This window comes from Hibiscus syriacus, unplaced genomic scaffold, assembly GCF_006381635.1.
Source record: "Hibiscus syriacus cultivar Baekdansim isolate YM2019G1 unplaced genomic scaffold, ASM638163v2 tig00110287_pilon, whole genome shotgun sequence".
Lineage (NCBI taxonomy): Eukaryota > Viridiplantae > Streptophyta > Magnoliopsida > Malvales > Malvaceae > Hibiscus > Hibiscus syriacus.
The window spans coordinates 136,133-154,581 of record NW_024062662.1 but is presented as its reverse complement, the minus strand read 5'-3'; the positions used below and the strand labels follow the sequence as shown (position 1 = coordinate 154,581).

The window sequence follows — 18,449 nt, the reverse complement described above, 5'->3', positions numbered from 1 at the left end:
AGTTCATTATTTAAAAAAAAACTACACTTCACCGTTCCCCAAAAGGCCAAACACATATTGATGGCCTTTTGTTGCAATACGTACGTACGTACGTACTTGGATACATACGCACTTACATATGAATACGTATTTATAGCTCTAATTATTACATTGATCACATTGGGGAAGTGGAAACTAAAACCAAATTACAAAGGTGACCTACTGGGAAGCTATAGCTGCTGCTTCATGGGATAGCAGTGAAGTTGAAATTATTGCATGAAGTCTTGAAAAAAAGCAGGGAAGAGCTGAAACCAAGCCTTGATCTTGCCATATCAAACTGTATCAGATTATTCTCCATTTGGAAAGCCCCGATGACAATCGAAGCTCCATTGTTCTTCATTCCTCCATCAACAAATGCTAAGCAAGAAACCCCGGGTGCAGCTTCGACAATCGAGTTCGCCCCGAAAATCCGCCACACCATATGGTTGTCATGGAGCACGAGATCGATGTTAGGAACCGCTGGTCCAACCCTGGTGCTTTTGAAGCTTTTCGAGTTGAAACAAGCCCTGAATGGTGCAACGGGCTCCCACTTGGGGAATATCAGACAGCTCCTTGGTGAAAAACTGAGTGACGGCTTTGAAGATCGTGTGGTGCAGAACCGTATAAGGATTGATTGTGCTCAGCTTCGTGCCTCCGGCACCTCGTTTGTCGACCGACAACAGCGTCATGTTGATCGGAACGTTTTTGTTGTTTATCTTGATTGATCTCACTTCCATGTAGTACTCTCCTTGGGGACTGATGATAAGTGGAGTGTAGCTTAAAGGTCGAGTGATCTCGACATCAGGCAGCATGTAGTAAGGGCTGTCCCCAAAGAACATGACCCCATTAGGGGGCTAAACACAAGGCAAATGTTGGGGAAAAAGCAGCAGATCCAAAGTGTAAGGCCAGTTGACTGGGTAGAGAAATTGGGGAATGCCCCAATCCAGCCACCCCTTGAACATTTCCTGGTAACCCATTTTGCAGTAAAAGGGAAGGTGCACATGTAAACAAGAACTGAGGGACCCTAACCATTGGACCAGGGTTAGACCCTTGGGTGGACTGGATTGATAGCACATCTTGCGCAAGCTCACTCATTGCGGTTATGCCTGTTACGGGGTTCACCGACATCACGCCACATGTGTTGTTATGGCACCCCGGTCTAGCCTTGGCGGAGCATGTGTGGCAATAGTAACCGTCGGCTCGAGCACATTGAGTCGAGCGGCACCGAGGGGCACGGTAGGTCGATGAAAGATAACTTTTGTCACAAGTGACCCATAGTAACCTTCCATTCAAGTCCACAACAAATGGGACTTTCAATGAAGGAGTTTGCTTGTATATGTTGGCCACATAAAGGTTGGTCTTTTGATCTCTTTGCACCGGCAAAACAAACCTATTCGGCTTCAGAGTTGTTAGAGATTCCGATAAAAGGTAGAAAGAAGAAAAGGAAAGGAAAATGAGAAGGAAATGATGGAAAGAAGAAGCCATGAATGCCTCAAGTGGTGTAAGAAAGGCTAAGCGGTGCGGAGATGAACGAAGAAACTTGAGTTATTTTATAGGCAAAATAGAGTTGTTAAAATGTAGTCTTATCTTTTTTGTAATCTCAGCATTGTTCATGTGACCGTTTTGGGATTATATGCATTTGGCAAGCACAAAGGGAGGCTTTGAGAGGCTAAGTTTGGCAAAATTCAGGCTAAAAGATGAACATCAAAGCAAATGAACAAAATTGAATTGGTAAGTGTGAACTGTAAAGCCACTTGGCAATGGCTGAGGGCATCACAAGACACTAATTTTATTTTGTTGCCATCAACTCATTCTATCACTTCATGGCCTTGCCTTGGTCTTGGGCTGGAATTAAGACAAAATCAACAAACCAAGCCTTGTTAACCGTGGTAACAAATGATCAGATCAAAGAGAATGGACTCTCAGCCGAAGGAGATGAGAGAATGGACTCAAAACAATGCAACCATGCAAATTTGAGTCCCTCAAAAACACCTCCAAGTCCGGTGTGAAGAACAGAAGAAATGCCTAAATTCTTGTTATAAACTAAGAGAAAGTTACCATGATGATCTCGGAATAGTCCCCATGTTGATCGGAAATGCGGGGACTGCCATTTTAACCGTGCCTTAGCTGGAAGGCCACTAGAGGAAGTAAACTGGTCATCAACAACAAATTACATTAACAATCTCTTCTTTTAATGGGAACAAAAAATTTAAAAATTAAAATTAATCCAATTACTAAGACGTGTTAATAACTATAATTTAAGTTAGAATAAATAAGTTGTTCAGAATTTGGAGGATGATTCACGACCCTCATGCTTTGGTTTGCAATCTTGAAAGTTGATAGTAGCCACGCACCAATGTGTCTATTTTCTCTTATTCTAAGTTTTTGAATCCAAATTACATTAATAATCTCTTTCTTTTAATGGGAGACTAAGGACTTTGCTTTTGAGAAAATAGCCAAAAAGAAAAAGCAAGTAAGCAACAAGAATGAGAACAATCACTTTCAAAAAGAAAGCATGGGAGCCTCTAGCCGGAGTTTTGTTTAAAGCAAATAATTGAAGCATAGAAAGAAAAAAAAGGAATTTAGTAGTCAAAGGCTGAAGCTAAATGGACCCTTTTTGGCCATAAGATTAGATGGGGATTGAAACCAACATCATCATATCAAAATTACATTTGGCAAATCGGCAAGAAACACAAGCAATGCCTTTCTTGCGCTTGTTTAAAGCACCCTAATGAAGCGAAAATAAAACCAAGAAAATGAAAGACAACATTCACTAATCTGAGAAAAATTTACATCACATTGCAGGCGTTTGCGTTCTCATCACTAAAGAAATGAGCATAAGATTCGGAATTCGATGCCGTAGTATGCATCGGATAAGCCGGACCGTATGGTGCATGGGGTGGTGGATATGGCTGAACATACATCATTGGCTGATACATACCCCCAGCATTCCCATTCGCACGTTGTTGGTTCATCATCATAGCCATGTATTGTTGTTGTTGTTGTTGATTATGGGGATTTGCTGGTCCCATCCCATGGTAGTATCCCCCACCAACACCATTCATTGCTGCACCAGCAGGTAGTCCTTGAACTGCAGGGAAATTACTCATTTGGTTCATTGGATAGTTCCCCATTCGACCCATATTATTATAACCCATTTGCCCGCCCATTTGACCCATCTGCCCCATGTTCTTCTTACTGCCAGCTCCTCTGCCATGATTAATAACATCAATGTCATGAAACCCACCGTTTTTAACCTTGTTCATCTCTTGGCTCCCACCACCATTTTTGCCCCCACCCTTTTTAGCCCCATTACCATTATTGTTACCTCCGCCATTGCTGCCTCCGTTCCCCTTATAGGCACCCTTGTTTTTACCATCCCATTCGATTTTACCCTTCTTGTGATTACAATCTTTTACACCTTTATCCTTCTTAAAGAATCCTAGTAATCCACCACCTTTTTTTCCAACATCATCTTTACCTCCCTTGTTTTGCTTCCCTCCCTTGCTCTTTTCACCACCTCCTTTCTTCACTCCATTGCCATGCTTCCCATCCTTGTTTTCTCCCATGCCCTTCATCACTATAGGTATATCAAAAGCATCTCCTTTTTTACCATTCATGGCAGGGCCATTAACCATGCCATTGGGCCCATATGAACCATGACCTTTTCCCATCATAGGCACCATCTTGTTTTGCTTTTGATGCCCATGGCCATGACCATGTCCAAACCCCCCTTCATCAAACCCATCATCATCAAACCCATCATCAAACTCATCACCAAACTCATCACAATCACTTTCATCTAAATCATCATCAGGCAAATGAAACTTGATAGATTTCTGATCCTTGGAAGGTGGTAACTTGAAATCTTTAGACCCTTTCATCATCATTTGCTGCATACGGGGCGGTGGTGATGCAAATTGCTGCCCACCGTTTTGCCGGTTATTCTTTCCACCACCACCACCGCCGCCACCCTTTTGAGATCTGTTGTCTTTACCACCTTTGCCATCATCAAAATGCATGTTCTTGAACTGGTTGGTCATCTGGTTTTGGAAACTATTTGAACCCTTTTGAGCTGATCCCCATAGCTGTGCACGTTTCCCTGACTTCTCAAGCTTCCTTATAAGTATAGCTGGGTCAACATTCCCTGTCACTGTAACCTTCCCTTGATCTGCATTTATACTTGTAGTATACACCCCTGAATTCAACCAAAACAAAATAAAAAAACCCAAAGTACTAAACTTTAACAAAATAAAGAAAAAAATGACACTAACATAGTAACGTACCATCAATTTTTTGCAACAGTTTCTTTATTTTCTGCTTGCAGCCATCACAACTACACTGTATATTCACTTTAAGGATCCATGTCTGAGAAGAAAAGAAAACCATAGAACATTGTTAAAAACAAAGAAGAGAAAAGGGTTTTGAACACTCTTGGAAATAAAAAACAGCTAAGTCACCTGCATCTTCATGACTTCTTGTTTATTCATCCTTCAAAGAACTGAAACTAGAGAGACAGACAGACAAAAGATGAAAGTTTTGTCCCTTAGTTTTTGGTTTGTGAAAGAAAAGGATAAAAGAAAACCTGAGCTACAAGATTTGAGAAAGAAGAAGAGTTCAAATGCAGATATGGGAGATTAAAAAACCTCTGTTTTAGCTTGCAAAAGCTTTAATTTTAGAGAAAGAGAGAAGGCTGTTGCAGAAGATTCAAGGAACCATGAAAGATTTAGTTAAATAAACAAAAAGAGATGAAAAGCAGCTGGGAACATGAAACTATGGTAATATGAACTAAAGTTGGATCACTTGGCAAAGGCTTTAAACTATTTGAAGCTTCAGCTTCTTTTCCTCCCAAGGGATTTAAATCCTACTTTTTTTTTTTTTAATATCTAAACTTTTAATTATTTCAAAATCATATTTAACGTTTAATTTTTATTTCATTTTAATATCTCACCGTTAAAATCTTAATGCGTTTAGTACCTAAATTATTATTTCTTTTTGTTTTAGTACCTAAACTTTCAATTTTTTAAAAAAACTTGATGTTAAGTTTTTAACGGATACTAAAATGAAACAAAAATTAAATATGTTTTTAAAAAAATTAAAAGTTTAGGTATTAAAATGGATCATAACTGATAGTTTAAGTATTAAACACGTAGTTTACCCTTTTTTAAAATGAAAAGATTTTAATTAATTAATTAAAGAGAAAATTAAGAAGAAAAGGGTAATTTCAGTGATCCTTAGCACAGTAAGTGGTCATGGAACCAAAGGCAAAGCTGGTGGTTTCACAGTGCACTCTTCTTCTACCCTGCTCTGGTCCCCATTGCACTGCTGATGCAGTTTCTGTCTTGTTGATGGACTTGTTAGGCAAGAAGATATATTATGTTTGTTGTTCCAATGTACATATATATATTGGAGGCTTTTTTTACCCAAATATATTTGAAAAATACTACTTAACTAATACTCCTTTCTAATTATATATTAACTAATACTACTTAAAAATACAACTTAAAATAAATAATTTCTATATAAATCGCTTATTACAGACATGATAAAGGCGCTCTATAAAAAGGTTTTTTTATTGAGGTGAATATATCCCTCAAATACGCTTTTTATAGAAAATGACTTTTAAACTCTAAATTTATCTTCGGTCTTAGAATTTAGGTTAATGGTTTATGTTTTTAGAATTTAAGTTTTTTCTAGAGTTATTGATGTTTTAGGGTATTTAGGGTTCTATGCTAGGGCTTAAAGATTTAGGAATTATGATCAATGGTTATGACCGATTAGTTTTAGAGGTTTAGGATTCTCATTTGAGTGAATAAGTTTAGGGTTATTGTGTAAGATTATGGAATGAAAGTTATTATGGATACAATTATTCGAGTTTAGGGTCAATTTTCTTAAGTCTAAGATTAGGGTTTATGATTTAGATATTTAGGAATTAAGGTTTACGGTCATGTTAGTTTAATTTTAATGGTTTAGGAGTTTTACTTAAGTGAATAAATTTAGGGGGGTTTTCTCTCAAGATTACAAGATGAAAGTTATCAAGGGCACATTTATTTACGTTAAGAGCCGAATTCTTTTAAGTTTAGGGCACATAGTTTGAAGGTTTCAGTATTTATGTATATGTTATGTTTGAAGAGTATTTTGAATTAAATTTTTTAGGGTTTAATGTTAGCTTTGGGTTACGTTAGGCTACTTTTAGTGGTTTAGGGTTCTCACTTGAGTGATTGTCATTAGGGATATAATTATTTTCGTTAAAGGCATGTTTATTGTTTAATGAAATCGTGTTATGTAAAGTTATAATAAAACCAAAATTATTTGGGAAAAAATACAATATTATAAATGAAAAAGTACAAAACATAATCGCATGTGATTATGGTTCAAGTGAAGCTACATGTCTTCTCATTCTCTCTTGTCGATCATGCAAAGGATTAGTTGTTCTATACATGGTTTTAAATAGTGGTATGTGATTGCGATAGTGCTTGTGAAATAACGGTAGTGCTGCCTTCTGATATACTTGCAATAGAGCCCGCTATGACCACAATCTCAGTAAACGAGACATGATCGAAAACGTGACCGTGACTGTGATTTGAATCTCTGGTTCTATAAACTATCCAGATCTGTGCACACTTGGAGAGACATGACAAGAATCGTTATTGACAAGTATTTTTATACTTCAAGAGTCGTCAATATTAGAAGAGATATTTATGAGATTCAACAAAGAGGCATTGAAATACTTCACACCTACCGGAAGAGTTTCAAGCAACTATATGCAAGTTATTCACAACATGAGATCTCCGATCAACTGCTCATCCAATATTTTTATGAAGGTTTGTTACTTATGGAAAAAAAGATGATGGATGATACAAGTGGAGGAACAATTGTTAACAAAACTTCTACAGAAATCAAAGATTTAATCAATATCATGATCGTCAACTCTCAACAATTTAGTACACATCAGGAAACATTCTCTAGACGGGTGAACGAGGTAAGTATTTTAACCCTTCAGAATTGGAAGAAGGGAGTTAGAGGTAGTTTTCGGGCTTGAAGGTACTTGTAGTATAAAATGTCTTTTGAAAAGTGTTGCTAACATGACAATCTTTACTAAAAGAGTTTCATATTAAAAATGATTATTATTTTAATAATAAAATATTTTTTTCGATATTTGAGTAAAAAAATCCCATATAGGAAGGTGTTTGAATAAATAACATCATGATATTTTTTATCAAATAATAAAACAAAACACTTAAATTAAATTTCCAGCATAAACAATTAAGAAAAATACATGCATAATATTGATGGATCATAAATGCACTAAAAACCTAGCACTCACTATAATTCATCGCTTCCAAGCATCAGTGCAATAAGGAAAAGCAATATAAGATGTGACATTATATTATAGCAATTTTCCTAAATTCCAAAACCCTTATCTCATCAAATAGTGGCTAAAATATAAAATGAAAATCATAATTTTATTAGAGAATTAAATTAAAATTTTAAAAATAGATTTGAAATTAATTATGGTAGTTTTTCCAATTTTATTATTAATGTTTGCTCTAACTATTCGAGCAGAGTTTCCCTTAGGTAAAACTAAAAAATTACCGGCCTTATAGTGTTGATGAGTTACCATTTACCAACCTTCTTACATGTATTAATATTCTTTTTGTAAATCTATAAAATGTTTTCCCCATATGTTTACGGGCTGACCATATCCCTAAATTGATAAAATTTACAATTAAGTTCTTTATAAATTATAACTTTATAAGTTGCTATATGCTAAAATGATTTTTAATTTTTTTAAAATGATAAAATAGATATTAATTTATATAAAATTATAATTTGACTCTCATAAAATTTATAATCTAAGTTTAACCCTACAAAAAATTCTAACTTTATCTTTATCCACATCTATATAATAAATTTGTAAAAAATAGTTGAGAGGATCGTCCTTACTTCTATAGTACTTGATATAAATTAATTAATTAATAAATCAAATATCGATGATTATAAAAAATAATATTTTATTTTGTGTAATATTATTTTATGAGTTTCTTCTTCGTATTATTATATAAGATTTGTCAGCCTTGGTAAAAAGCATCGAAGAACCAAAATCTCAAGTTTTATAAGCCAATACATGTATATAACAACCAGGGAAGGGTGGACTGCAGACTTTTGTTTTGCAATTTTACAGTGAATCTTTACTTGTTTGACCATCTCAAAATTAAGAAAATTATTGGGAAATGTGGTACTATATATATATATATATATTTACATATTTTTTAATATAACTTAAATAAATTCGACAATTTCATAGTACAATATACAAACTTTAATAGCATTCATTTTATATTTTAAGTTAAAATTATAATATAAATAATATATTTTTATGATTATAATTGAAATTAATTAATACAATGCATAATGAAATTACAATCAGATTGATTGATAATTAGATTTTGATAGCAGTATTAATTATATGTATAAGGGAAATTTAGCTTTGCTTGCAAGATTTATCAACTGTCCTTTTTTAAGTAATATGAAGTAAATATAAGGTAGTATATGTTTAAAGATAATTCTCAGTCATTTGACATTAAACACCTATATTCCTAACATTCATAATTCTCAAACTAAAAACATAAAAATAATAATTATTATTTTATCACTGAGATCGTTTAATTAATATTTATCGATCGTCTTGTATACTGTTCTTAATGGAAATAAAAGTTATTGTAGAGTGAAATAATATTACATTATATATATTAATAATTTAAAGTTGTGGTAGGGGTGACCAAAAGAATCTGAAAAATAAAAAAAAGTCAAGTTGTTATGAGATACAGACAATCACCAAGAGTTAAAGCGGTGCAGCAATTTCAAGTTGTTGCAGCTATGATGTATTTTCTTTTCTTTTTCTATTTATTTTCTTCAGAAATAAAATAATTGATTGTTTGTTTGTCCTCCACCTTGGAAGCCTAACCCATGACTTATGATGAAAACAAATAGGATAAACTACCTATTTAGTCACTCATCTATTAGTGTGATTTGTTTCGATAAATTAACTATTTTTTCTTTCAAAATCATACTAACATTATGTTTTTGTCACTTGTTATTAAAAAATTAATAGTGATGCTAACGTGTCACCATAAGATAATATCAAATCTTAAAATATATAAAAATATTATGTATGTAGTTCTATTTATTTTTTTAACAATGAGTGATCAAAACATAACAAAAATATAATGTTACGTACAAGGACAAATGTAAAATTTTATGTTAGGAATTGAATTTATAAAATGCTATGGAAATACGAACTTATAAATTTTAAGTAGATAAAAATAGTTTTTAAATTTAAAACTTTTAGGGGACGATCGCCCCCATCCTCTCTCCTTTTGGTCCACCACTGGTTAGGTGTGATTTTGAAAAGAAATAATTAAGTGACCAAAACGAAACTATGAGAGTAAATCGGTGACTAAATATGTGGTTTATCCAAACAAATATGATGTTCCCCACCCTCTGTAAAACATGTCTAAATAGTGACAGAAAAGATGCCCATCCACTAATAGGGTACATACCCTATAAAAGAAATCTAAGATATGTTTGTACTTTAAGCTTCAAAAATGGCTTTTCCACTCTAAACTTTTGACCCATGGCATCAACTTCTTCTTTATTTGAAAAAAAATAAATTGTTTAATAGAAACTCTCCGATACTTTAATCTCGTGAAACTATATATTATAAATAGTTCAATAATTGGCACATGATTGTTGTAAAAAAATCTGCCCAAAACTTAAATTATTCATCTATCTACTTTGATAAATTTAGTCCCAAATATATTCATCTTCATTTTCTTTTTCAACGTTAGCATGCACAACTTTTTATTTGCTATTTTTCAGATTTAATTATGAAAAATATATGTTAATATAAAATATTTTTAAATATTAAAACAATCTTTTAAGTTCGATAGGTCAAAAATGACTTGAACCACGAATGGATTTTTTATTTTATAAAATTGATCTAATTTTATTCTATTTATGAATAAATTTACTTTGGCTAATTTTAAAAAGGGTAAATTACATTTTTCTCATTTAATTTTAAATTTTTTTGATTTTACCACTTAACTTGTCACATTTAATTTGTTGTCCCCGGTTGTTAAGTGTTCAAGGCATTCAAAATTTTGAGTAAATTTATGAAAAAAGCCTCTAAAATTTTTATTTTAAACTAAGATCTTCGAATTTCATTTGATTCACCAGCATTGAAGTATTTTCTCCGAGATTTAAATGGTGGAAAGGTCAAAAAGGAGGAAAATAATATATATCAAATTCACAATTATAAGGAGATATAGATTGCATATTGCACCGAGATAACATCGAAGTTTTGATTTATATTTTTCTCAATTTTGAGGAAACCCAATTTGAAAAGAAGAAAGAGGAGATGAAGAGAAATATTTTAGTACCAAATATGTAGTCAACGATGGTCGACGACATTCGGACAACGATGAAAAGATATTAACTATTGAGAATAAAAATGGTGAATAAATAATGATAAATCACAAAATTCAAAAATGGGATGATAAATAACATTATTATATATAAAAATTGGGTGATAATAAAATTATGTTAATTTCATAAATAAAACTACTCAAAATGCATTGTTTTACTATTATCGTTACACAACTATGGCTCGGTGATAAATAATAAAATTCAAAAATTGGTTGCTAAAAATAAAAGTTTTCAAGGTTGAATGACAATATATATAATATCGAATGATTAAATATACAATTTATCCTTTTAAAGGAAACATTGCTTCAAGGCAATGTTGGATTTCGTAGTTAATTGGATCATATCAAATCAACCATGAAAGAATATCGTTATCAAAGTGGCAGTTGGCAAATTATTCAAAAGTTGGTTTTTATAACTTGGATTTTTATGATTGCAGCCTTGGGATCATAAATGCACTCAAACAATTTTGCTTTTCTTTTGAAAAGAAGAATCACTCAACCTAATTTTTTTAATTATATTTAAGGTGAACTACATAATTGATAAATTTGGTTTAAATTTTATATATTTTTTTATTGAATTTAAAAAAAATATAATATTTGATCATTTTTATTTTTATTTATTTAAGATGTAATCATTAAATGTTAAAGAATTAATTTAGGAGATGGTGGCTTTAAACTTTTAGAAAATAGTGTTTTGATCAACAAAATTTGCAAGAGATGTTCTTGTCACACCTCAATTATGTGAATCTGATTATTATTATTATTATTATTTTAATATAGAAAATGAATTGTTCAACCACTCCAACATGAAAGAGTTGCCTCTCCGTGTAAAGTTCCAAAGTCTTTGTCATCGCTTCCTTTTCACATAATTTTTTCAAATCACTGAGTGAACCTTCCTTGCCATTTCTTCTTCTTTATTTGTACATAAGCTCTGCTCTTTCCACCCTAAAACACCTACAACGAGATAGAGAGAAAAAAGATGGGTTTTTTTAAAGGAAAAGAAATCAAGAAGAATCTGGAGAGGTTTCAAAACAGTGTTCTTCTTGATATCAACGGTGACCAGAACAGTCGATCTTCGATTCGATACTGTCACGAAACCTACCGAGGCAATGAGGGATGCGATGGAAACTGCTGAAGTTGATGATGATGTCTTGGGTGTTGATCCGACTGCGACCCCAGTTAGAATCAGAGGTTGTAATAATCATGGGCAAAGAAGCTGGTTTATTCGTTCCATCAGGAACAATGGGTAACCTCATTAGTGTTCTTGTTCACTGTGATATAAGGGGAAGTGAGGTCATTCTTAGAGACAATTCTCATATACGTGTTTATGGGAATGGTGGAATTTCAACCATTGGAGGTGTTCATCCTAGGCCAGTGAAGAACAATGATGATGGAACTATGGACATCAATTCGATTAAAGCCACCATTAGAGATCCGAGAGGAGAGATTGTTTACCCAACTACGAGGTTGGGTTGCTTGGAGAATTCACATGCAAACACCAGGGGTAGAGGTTTGTCTGTAGAATACATAAACAAAGTTGGTGAGCTAGCTAAGAAGCACGGCTTGAAGCTTCACGTTGATGGGGCTAGAATTTTCAATTCATCCGTACGGATTGTACCTTGGAATCACAACGACATGCTTTGTTTCATATTTGGTTTTCGTTTCGATAAAAAAAACCAGTTGCAGAGAAAGAAATAAAGAAAGGAAAGAACTGGGAAAGAAAAGGAAAAAATGATTTTATATTTCAACAGTAAATTCACGTGGGAGACAGCTAGAAAAAAAGGGAAAAATCGCAGGCTCAGTCCTTTGAAATTGGAAATTATTTTGGATTTGGGTTCGTATATTTGAAGGCTCGGGTTCTTGAGAAAATATTTGAAGCTAGAAATTGAGTTGGTAAGTTGTTTTCACTTATTAATCACTTGATTCGATTCGTTTTTCTGAATTACGTCCCGTTTTTTATGAAATTTGTGTTGATATGTATCTGAGGAACTATTGGACATTAAATTAAATATCGAGGGCATTTGAATGGAATTTACATGGTCAGACAGTATGGCACGGAAATAGAGGTAATATTTTACTACCTCTTTATGCTTCATGAAACATGTTATATTGGTAAATGCATGAATAAGTTAATATTTGGTCTCGTTTGTGTAGTTAATTAATTTTTACACTCGATCCGAATACGGTAAAAATTCGGTAACTGAATATGGTTTAGATGACTTATATAAGAAATTGAAGGATTGTTAGAATTAAATTAAAGTTATGTGATTAGTGATAAGGAATCAGCCCTGGATGTAGCATATATTTATGTCATCAAATGTTAAACGTTAAGGGTACATGGATGAAAAAATGAGAATACTCCGGTTTGATAAAATTTCGAAAATACCCTTATGTTGTAAAATGTCAAGAATTGTCCCTGGAAGTTGATTAATAACTCTGAAAGGACATATTGATCTGATAAAACTATAGATGTCCATAAGAAATGCTAGTTTACTTAGAAAATTTGGATAACTGGTTTTTAACCCAAGAAGGTTTATGCACGATTCTAGGAGTCTGTTAAGGAATCATTTCAAGATCAGAGAATGTTCGAGAAAGTAATTAATCATATGATCTCTATATTATGATTATTTTAGTTAAGAGTTAATACCGAAATTATTTGGTTAAGAAATTACGAAAATACCCTTGAGAGGTAAAAACAGTCCGAGTTGACCCTGAATAAGAAAGCACCCTGAGATTTTACACTTAACCCGATAAATTACAGATTTAATTGTTAAGTTCCTGTCTTTGTACAGAAAATTCATGATAACATGTTTGTAACTTCTGAGAAGGCAATTGACCTGAAAATCTCCGAGTTAAGAATAAATTATCGAAGGTGCTCTTTTGTTAGAATTGTTAAAAAAGGTATGGAAAAGATGATACGTTTGAATTAATAAGATCATATGGAAGGAAAGGATTGAACTACATCAGATCTGTAAAATGACTAAAATACCCCTGTAATGGAAATGGCCCAAGAATATCGCCAAGCTTAGGAATGATTGGATATCCTCGAGCTCTGTAATGAATGGAATAAAATTAAACACCAAAATGACCAGAATACCCTTATGGCCTATACTAAGTAAATATATTAGATTAATTAAGGAATCCAAATAAGCATAGGTGTTGGACTACCTTTAAAAGTTATGGAACACATCTTAATTGAGTTGATCAATCTTAATGATATGTCAGTACCTGAACGACATAGATATTACTTGAAAGTGTGTTCGTCTTCTCAAGTGTGGCTTGATGATAATTTTGGAAGTATTCAGCTCAACTAAACTCTAGATCGCATTCGATATTAAGAAGTGAATATTCATTAGACAAATCAACTACGAATACCAAATTGAATTGAACGAAAGTACAATATGTATATGAAATTCAGAAACGTCTCAATTATTATGGAAAACCCTGAAGTAACTGTAAATGACTTAACTGCTAAATGAACTAAGTAACCTCAATGATTGAGGATTAAGTAAGTGATTTGGATAAGTCTGAAAACTTTGATGAGTTTACATAGTGTACTATTATTGTGGGTTATGAACCAAAAATCAAGTACGTTAGCATTTCCTGATATCGTTGAAGTGGGGAAATAAAATAAAGAACATTGGAAGATTCATTCAATGATGACTCAAAGATGATTTATGAACAATAATTATTGGTATTAAAGAGTGAATACCTGAAGGACAAATAATGATCCGGTCAACATGCATTAGTTCTGGGAGTTGTTCAGCTTGAGTTATTTCGAAAATCCGATAGATCAACACAGATAGTAAATGTCCTGAATCTTCATTTCTTCCTTATCAGCTCAAGTCACATTCTGAATAACTGATGATTCCGTCAGTTATTGAACTCTTCCAATAGTGATTCTAAATTCCGACATTCTATCGGTGTTGTAACACCCCCAACCCGTATCCGACCCGGATACGAGTCCGAAGTGTCACATTGACTTTTCAAACCTTGACTCTTAAGAAAAATCCCGGGAAATTTAAAACTTTATTTAAAACAAAATACAGACTTTATCAGAGTGCTCGTACTTAATGACTTATTACATGCCAACACTTTATACATAACCGAAAACATACTTTGTCAAATATTTCTGATATGATCTTTTGGTAAGGAAAACTGACCTGTCTTGCTCCGCAACACTCCTTACCCTTCTCGAAACCTACGTATGAAACAATCACACGCTAAGTCGAAGACTTAGTGAGGCATAACTTAATGCACTTTAAAACCTATATTGATACATGCATGTTCTGTTCTATCATGTTACAGCAACTTCATGCATTTTTCATATCGTATAAAATCATATCAGATTAATTGCAGTAAAGACATGCATACACATAGTTCATCATTAACAGTTTATCATATAATCACATACTATTTCAATCAAACACTATACATACAACATCATATCATTTCTATAGCATTTATCATACCACTAACTTATATTTGTTCATATTTCTGGATTAGCCCATGTACATATGTGAGAACTATCGATATGTGAGTCTATAGAGGTTGTGCACTATGCTGTCACCACAGCTCGTATAAATGCACCGAAGTGCCCGTAGAATTGCACCGAAGTGCCCGTAGAATTGCACCGAAGTGCCCGTAGAATTGTCCATAAGGACCACGTAGAATTCCTTAAGAATCATATACATATACTATGGATCAAGTATGTGTCTTTCAAGACTTCACACAGGTTCCAAAGGATATACATATGTCCTAAAGAACCGAATAAACCCTCGACTCTTGGCATGCCAACTATACCCCTAGCTCTCATGACACATAACATGGGCGTTATCTTTTATTTCATTTCAAATATACACATAAACTTGTAATTCACTTTCACATATCACGTATCACATAGCTTCTTTTCATATGATCACATAGTCACATAGTTCACTTACCCGTAGATCATTTCCATATAATTCACATGTCACATATGTCATGTTTTCATATAAATTCTATCATTTCTCACCCAATCACCTTTATTCATATAAACATACTTATCATATCTTGTTCACATAAGATCATATACTTCATATAATATTGAAACACCTAGAACACTTTCACGTAGCTTATAGTCATAAGTTTTGTCTCGTAACATATACTTGTTTTCACATATCTATTTCCTATCAATTCTTATACCATCACATAATTCCTTTAACATACATAACATATCATATAACATTATAATAGAAATACTTATAAGTCATATCACTTAAAGCACATATACTTATAGTCACATTGCTTATATCTTAATCGTATGCCTTCTCTTAAACATATATATTCACATGTTCAGGTAATTCACCATTTCATCACATAAATGGGGTATTCATATAACTCATTTCATTTCATTTCATATCTATCTATATATATATATCCTCAAGATTATCCTAATATAAATCATATAGCACTCTTATATTTCGTATTCATCTAGGGCAGACTTATAAACATATCTCACTTCTATTATTTCTATATATAATCTAATCTGTTACTTAATTCAATTTCATATAGCTCTTATAATCTTCTCATATAACTTCACAAATTTCTATCATTCAACCCATGTGTTATAGTTTTATTTAAACCTATGAATCCTTCCCATCTAGCTTATCTTATACGTTCATCTTATCATTTATGTTCAAATCCCCTAGTTGGTGTACTATTTTCACTTCATCCTATAGATCAATATTATCCAGTTTATTTCACCTATCATGTAAAAATATAATTATATTTTACTATGATCACATAGTTTATATCTCATACTTTGCTTTCTCATATTCACCTATATTATGTCATATGGCTCATATCTTTCTCATGCAGTCACATAGTTCAGTTTCACATATGTATATATATATATACCTTATATAGCACATACTTCTCATAACATTACATTCAAAAGCATATCAACACATATATTCATGCATATATACAATTCATGTCATTCATATACGTATAATCATATATTCATGCATTCTAACATAGGAAATAGACTTGTCGCAAGTCTTATTTCCATTTAGCACCATCAACTAACTAATATGCACTCACCTGGCCTCACTAGCCAATTCCAATCTCTTATCTTTCCCTTGATCGATCTTACTTGCCAAACGTTTCGGAATTGCTTTATGCGTAGAATCTACATAAATGTACATTTCGAGACCATCATTAGATACCTACACCTTGTAATTGGATACTAGCAACTTAAACTAACTAATTAAACCCATATTCCCAATTTTCCTTTAGGGGGAATCGGTTCCCCCCCCATGGGGGTATCGGTTCCCCTATGACATACTGGAAATTCTTGTTCGTTTGAAGGGGTATCGGTTCCCCTTGAATGGGTACCGATTCCCCTTGCCCAGAAATCATATTTTGAGCTCGAAAATCCTTCATTTTCAGTTCAACACATCATACTTCATTCCCTTTAATATTCCTAACTTTCATACACATACTTAAACTCATTTCTACTCCATAATCACTTCTTTAAACTCAAAATTCTATCTTCCATATAAGATTCAAAAATCATACCAAATTTTCAATGTGTTCTAATTCCAATTCTAACACTTCCTACTTCTTAATTAGATTGATGACAAGTCAAATTCATCCATAAAACCTCAACAACCATACCATATCAAAATTTCATCTTAAAACTCATATTAAAATTTCCTTCATAATTCCTTTATCTTATTGTTTAAATCCCATATAAGCTTTCCTTAAGCTTATTTAATACCCAAAGAATCAAAACTAAGCTTAAAACTTAAGAATTATCCAACTGAAATTAACTTACCTTTTGTAGCTAGCCCCACGTGAAGAAGAGAAAGCAAGAAGAAGAAAGCTTCCAGATAGCTCTCTTCCCACGTTTTTCATTCTTATAAAAGGGGGAAGAATATCTTTTAAAGGAAAAGACCATAATACCCTTAATTTCCTTCAATAATTACCAAATAACCTTCCCTATATAAATTCAAATAATTATTGAATTATTTCATTCTTCTACTTTAGTCACCAAATTCTAAAACTTTACAATTTGGTCACTAACCCGGTATTGCGGATGTTACAAATCTCCCCTCCTTTTAAGAAAATTCGTCCTCGAATTTTTTTTTTTCACTGAACAACTTAGTAAGAACATATCTTCTAATGTTCTTATGTTGCTTCCCTGACTTAATCTTTCTTTCTCTTAGTTCTTCAACTACCTTTTTCCTTTATACATCCTTATCATGTTACTTATCATATAACCAATAGCATCAGTTCTTATCACTCAAAATCCTTAATCAATCAAATTCTTTATCAACCTTTAATTACCTTATAACCATACCAAACTTGTATTTCGTCATCATTTGACCAAAACACAACTTTAAATCTTCTTCAATGTGATTAAATCTATACTTTAAGGAGTCAAACAATATTTTCACATCACTTTGTACACTTGTCTTATTTCTATATCAAAATTGTCCTCGGTACTTCCATAGTCATCGTATCTGATCCTTTAAATCAATCCCTTTCATTTCTTTATTCCTTATTCCTTATACATAAATCATATATTTCCTTTCATGTTCACATACTCTTGTCTTATTACTTATACTCATCTTTATGTACCAATCTTCATTGCATCCTCATTACTTTAATAACCCTTTTCTTATACATAACTTCATTCTTTATCATTCTTATACTTGTATTTTTCTTCCTGAAGATTCCATGCAAATACTTATCTCAGTTTCTACATCATAGCTATCTGCTCAGAATATACAATCATATTCAAATTCACATCATAATCAATTAACTCAACTTTACCTTTTTCCTTCCATCTTATTATTCTATCACTTTTACTCTAACCGCTAGTCAATAATATATGTTCAATCTAGGGTACAGACCCTAATCCACCAAACACATACATCCTGTCAAATCGAAATTATC

At 32.7% G+C, this 18,449-nt stretch overlaps 1 protein-coding gene and 2 pseudogenes across 1 annotated transcript; 1 reads left to right on the top strand and 2 right to left on the bottom strand.

Moving 5' to 3' along the window:
• Positions 1 to 66: 66 nt before the first annotated feature.
• LOC120116245 lies at positions 67 to 1,509 on the bottom strand (annotated as a pseudogene).
• Positions 1,510 to 2,762: 1,253 nt separating this feature from the next.
• Positions 2,763 to 4,716, bottom strand: LOC120116243 (heavy metal-associated isoprenylated plant protein 34-like). The gene is made up of 3 exons (XM_039136783.1): positions 4,479 to 4,716; positions 4,305 to 4,386; positions 2,763 to 4,216 (listed from the first exon to the last, which is right to left on the bottom strand). Exons 1-3 carry the CDS (start codon positions 4,506 to 4,508, stop codon positions 2,808 to 2,810), a joined length of 1,521 nt encoding a protein of 506 aa, XP_038992714.1. The 5' UTR covers positions 4,509 to 4,716; the 3' UTR covers positions 2,763 to 2,807.
• Positions 4,717 to 5,270: 554 nt separating this feature from the next.
• Positions 5,271 to 12,203, top strand: LOC120116183 (annotated as a pseudogene).
• The last annotated feature ends 6,246 nt before the right edge of the window (positions 12,204 to 18,449 follow it).

Bases quoted from the DNA above. Each gene is read 5' to 3' on its own strand.
- LOC120116243 (XM_039136783.1), bottom strand. From the start codon at position 4,508: ATGAATAAACAAGAAGTCATGAAGATGCAG. The intron at 4,387-4,478 runs GTGACTTAGCTG...TTTTCTTCTCAG, and splicing joins AAGAAGTCATGAAGATGCAG to ACATGGATCCTTAAAGTGAA. The intron at 4,217-4,304 runs GTACGTTACTAT...GGTTGAATTCAG, and splicing joins ACTGTTGCAAAAAATTGATG to GGGTGTATACTACAAGTATA.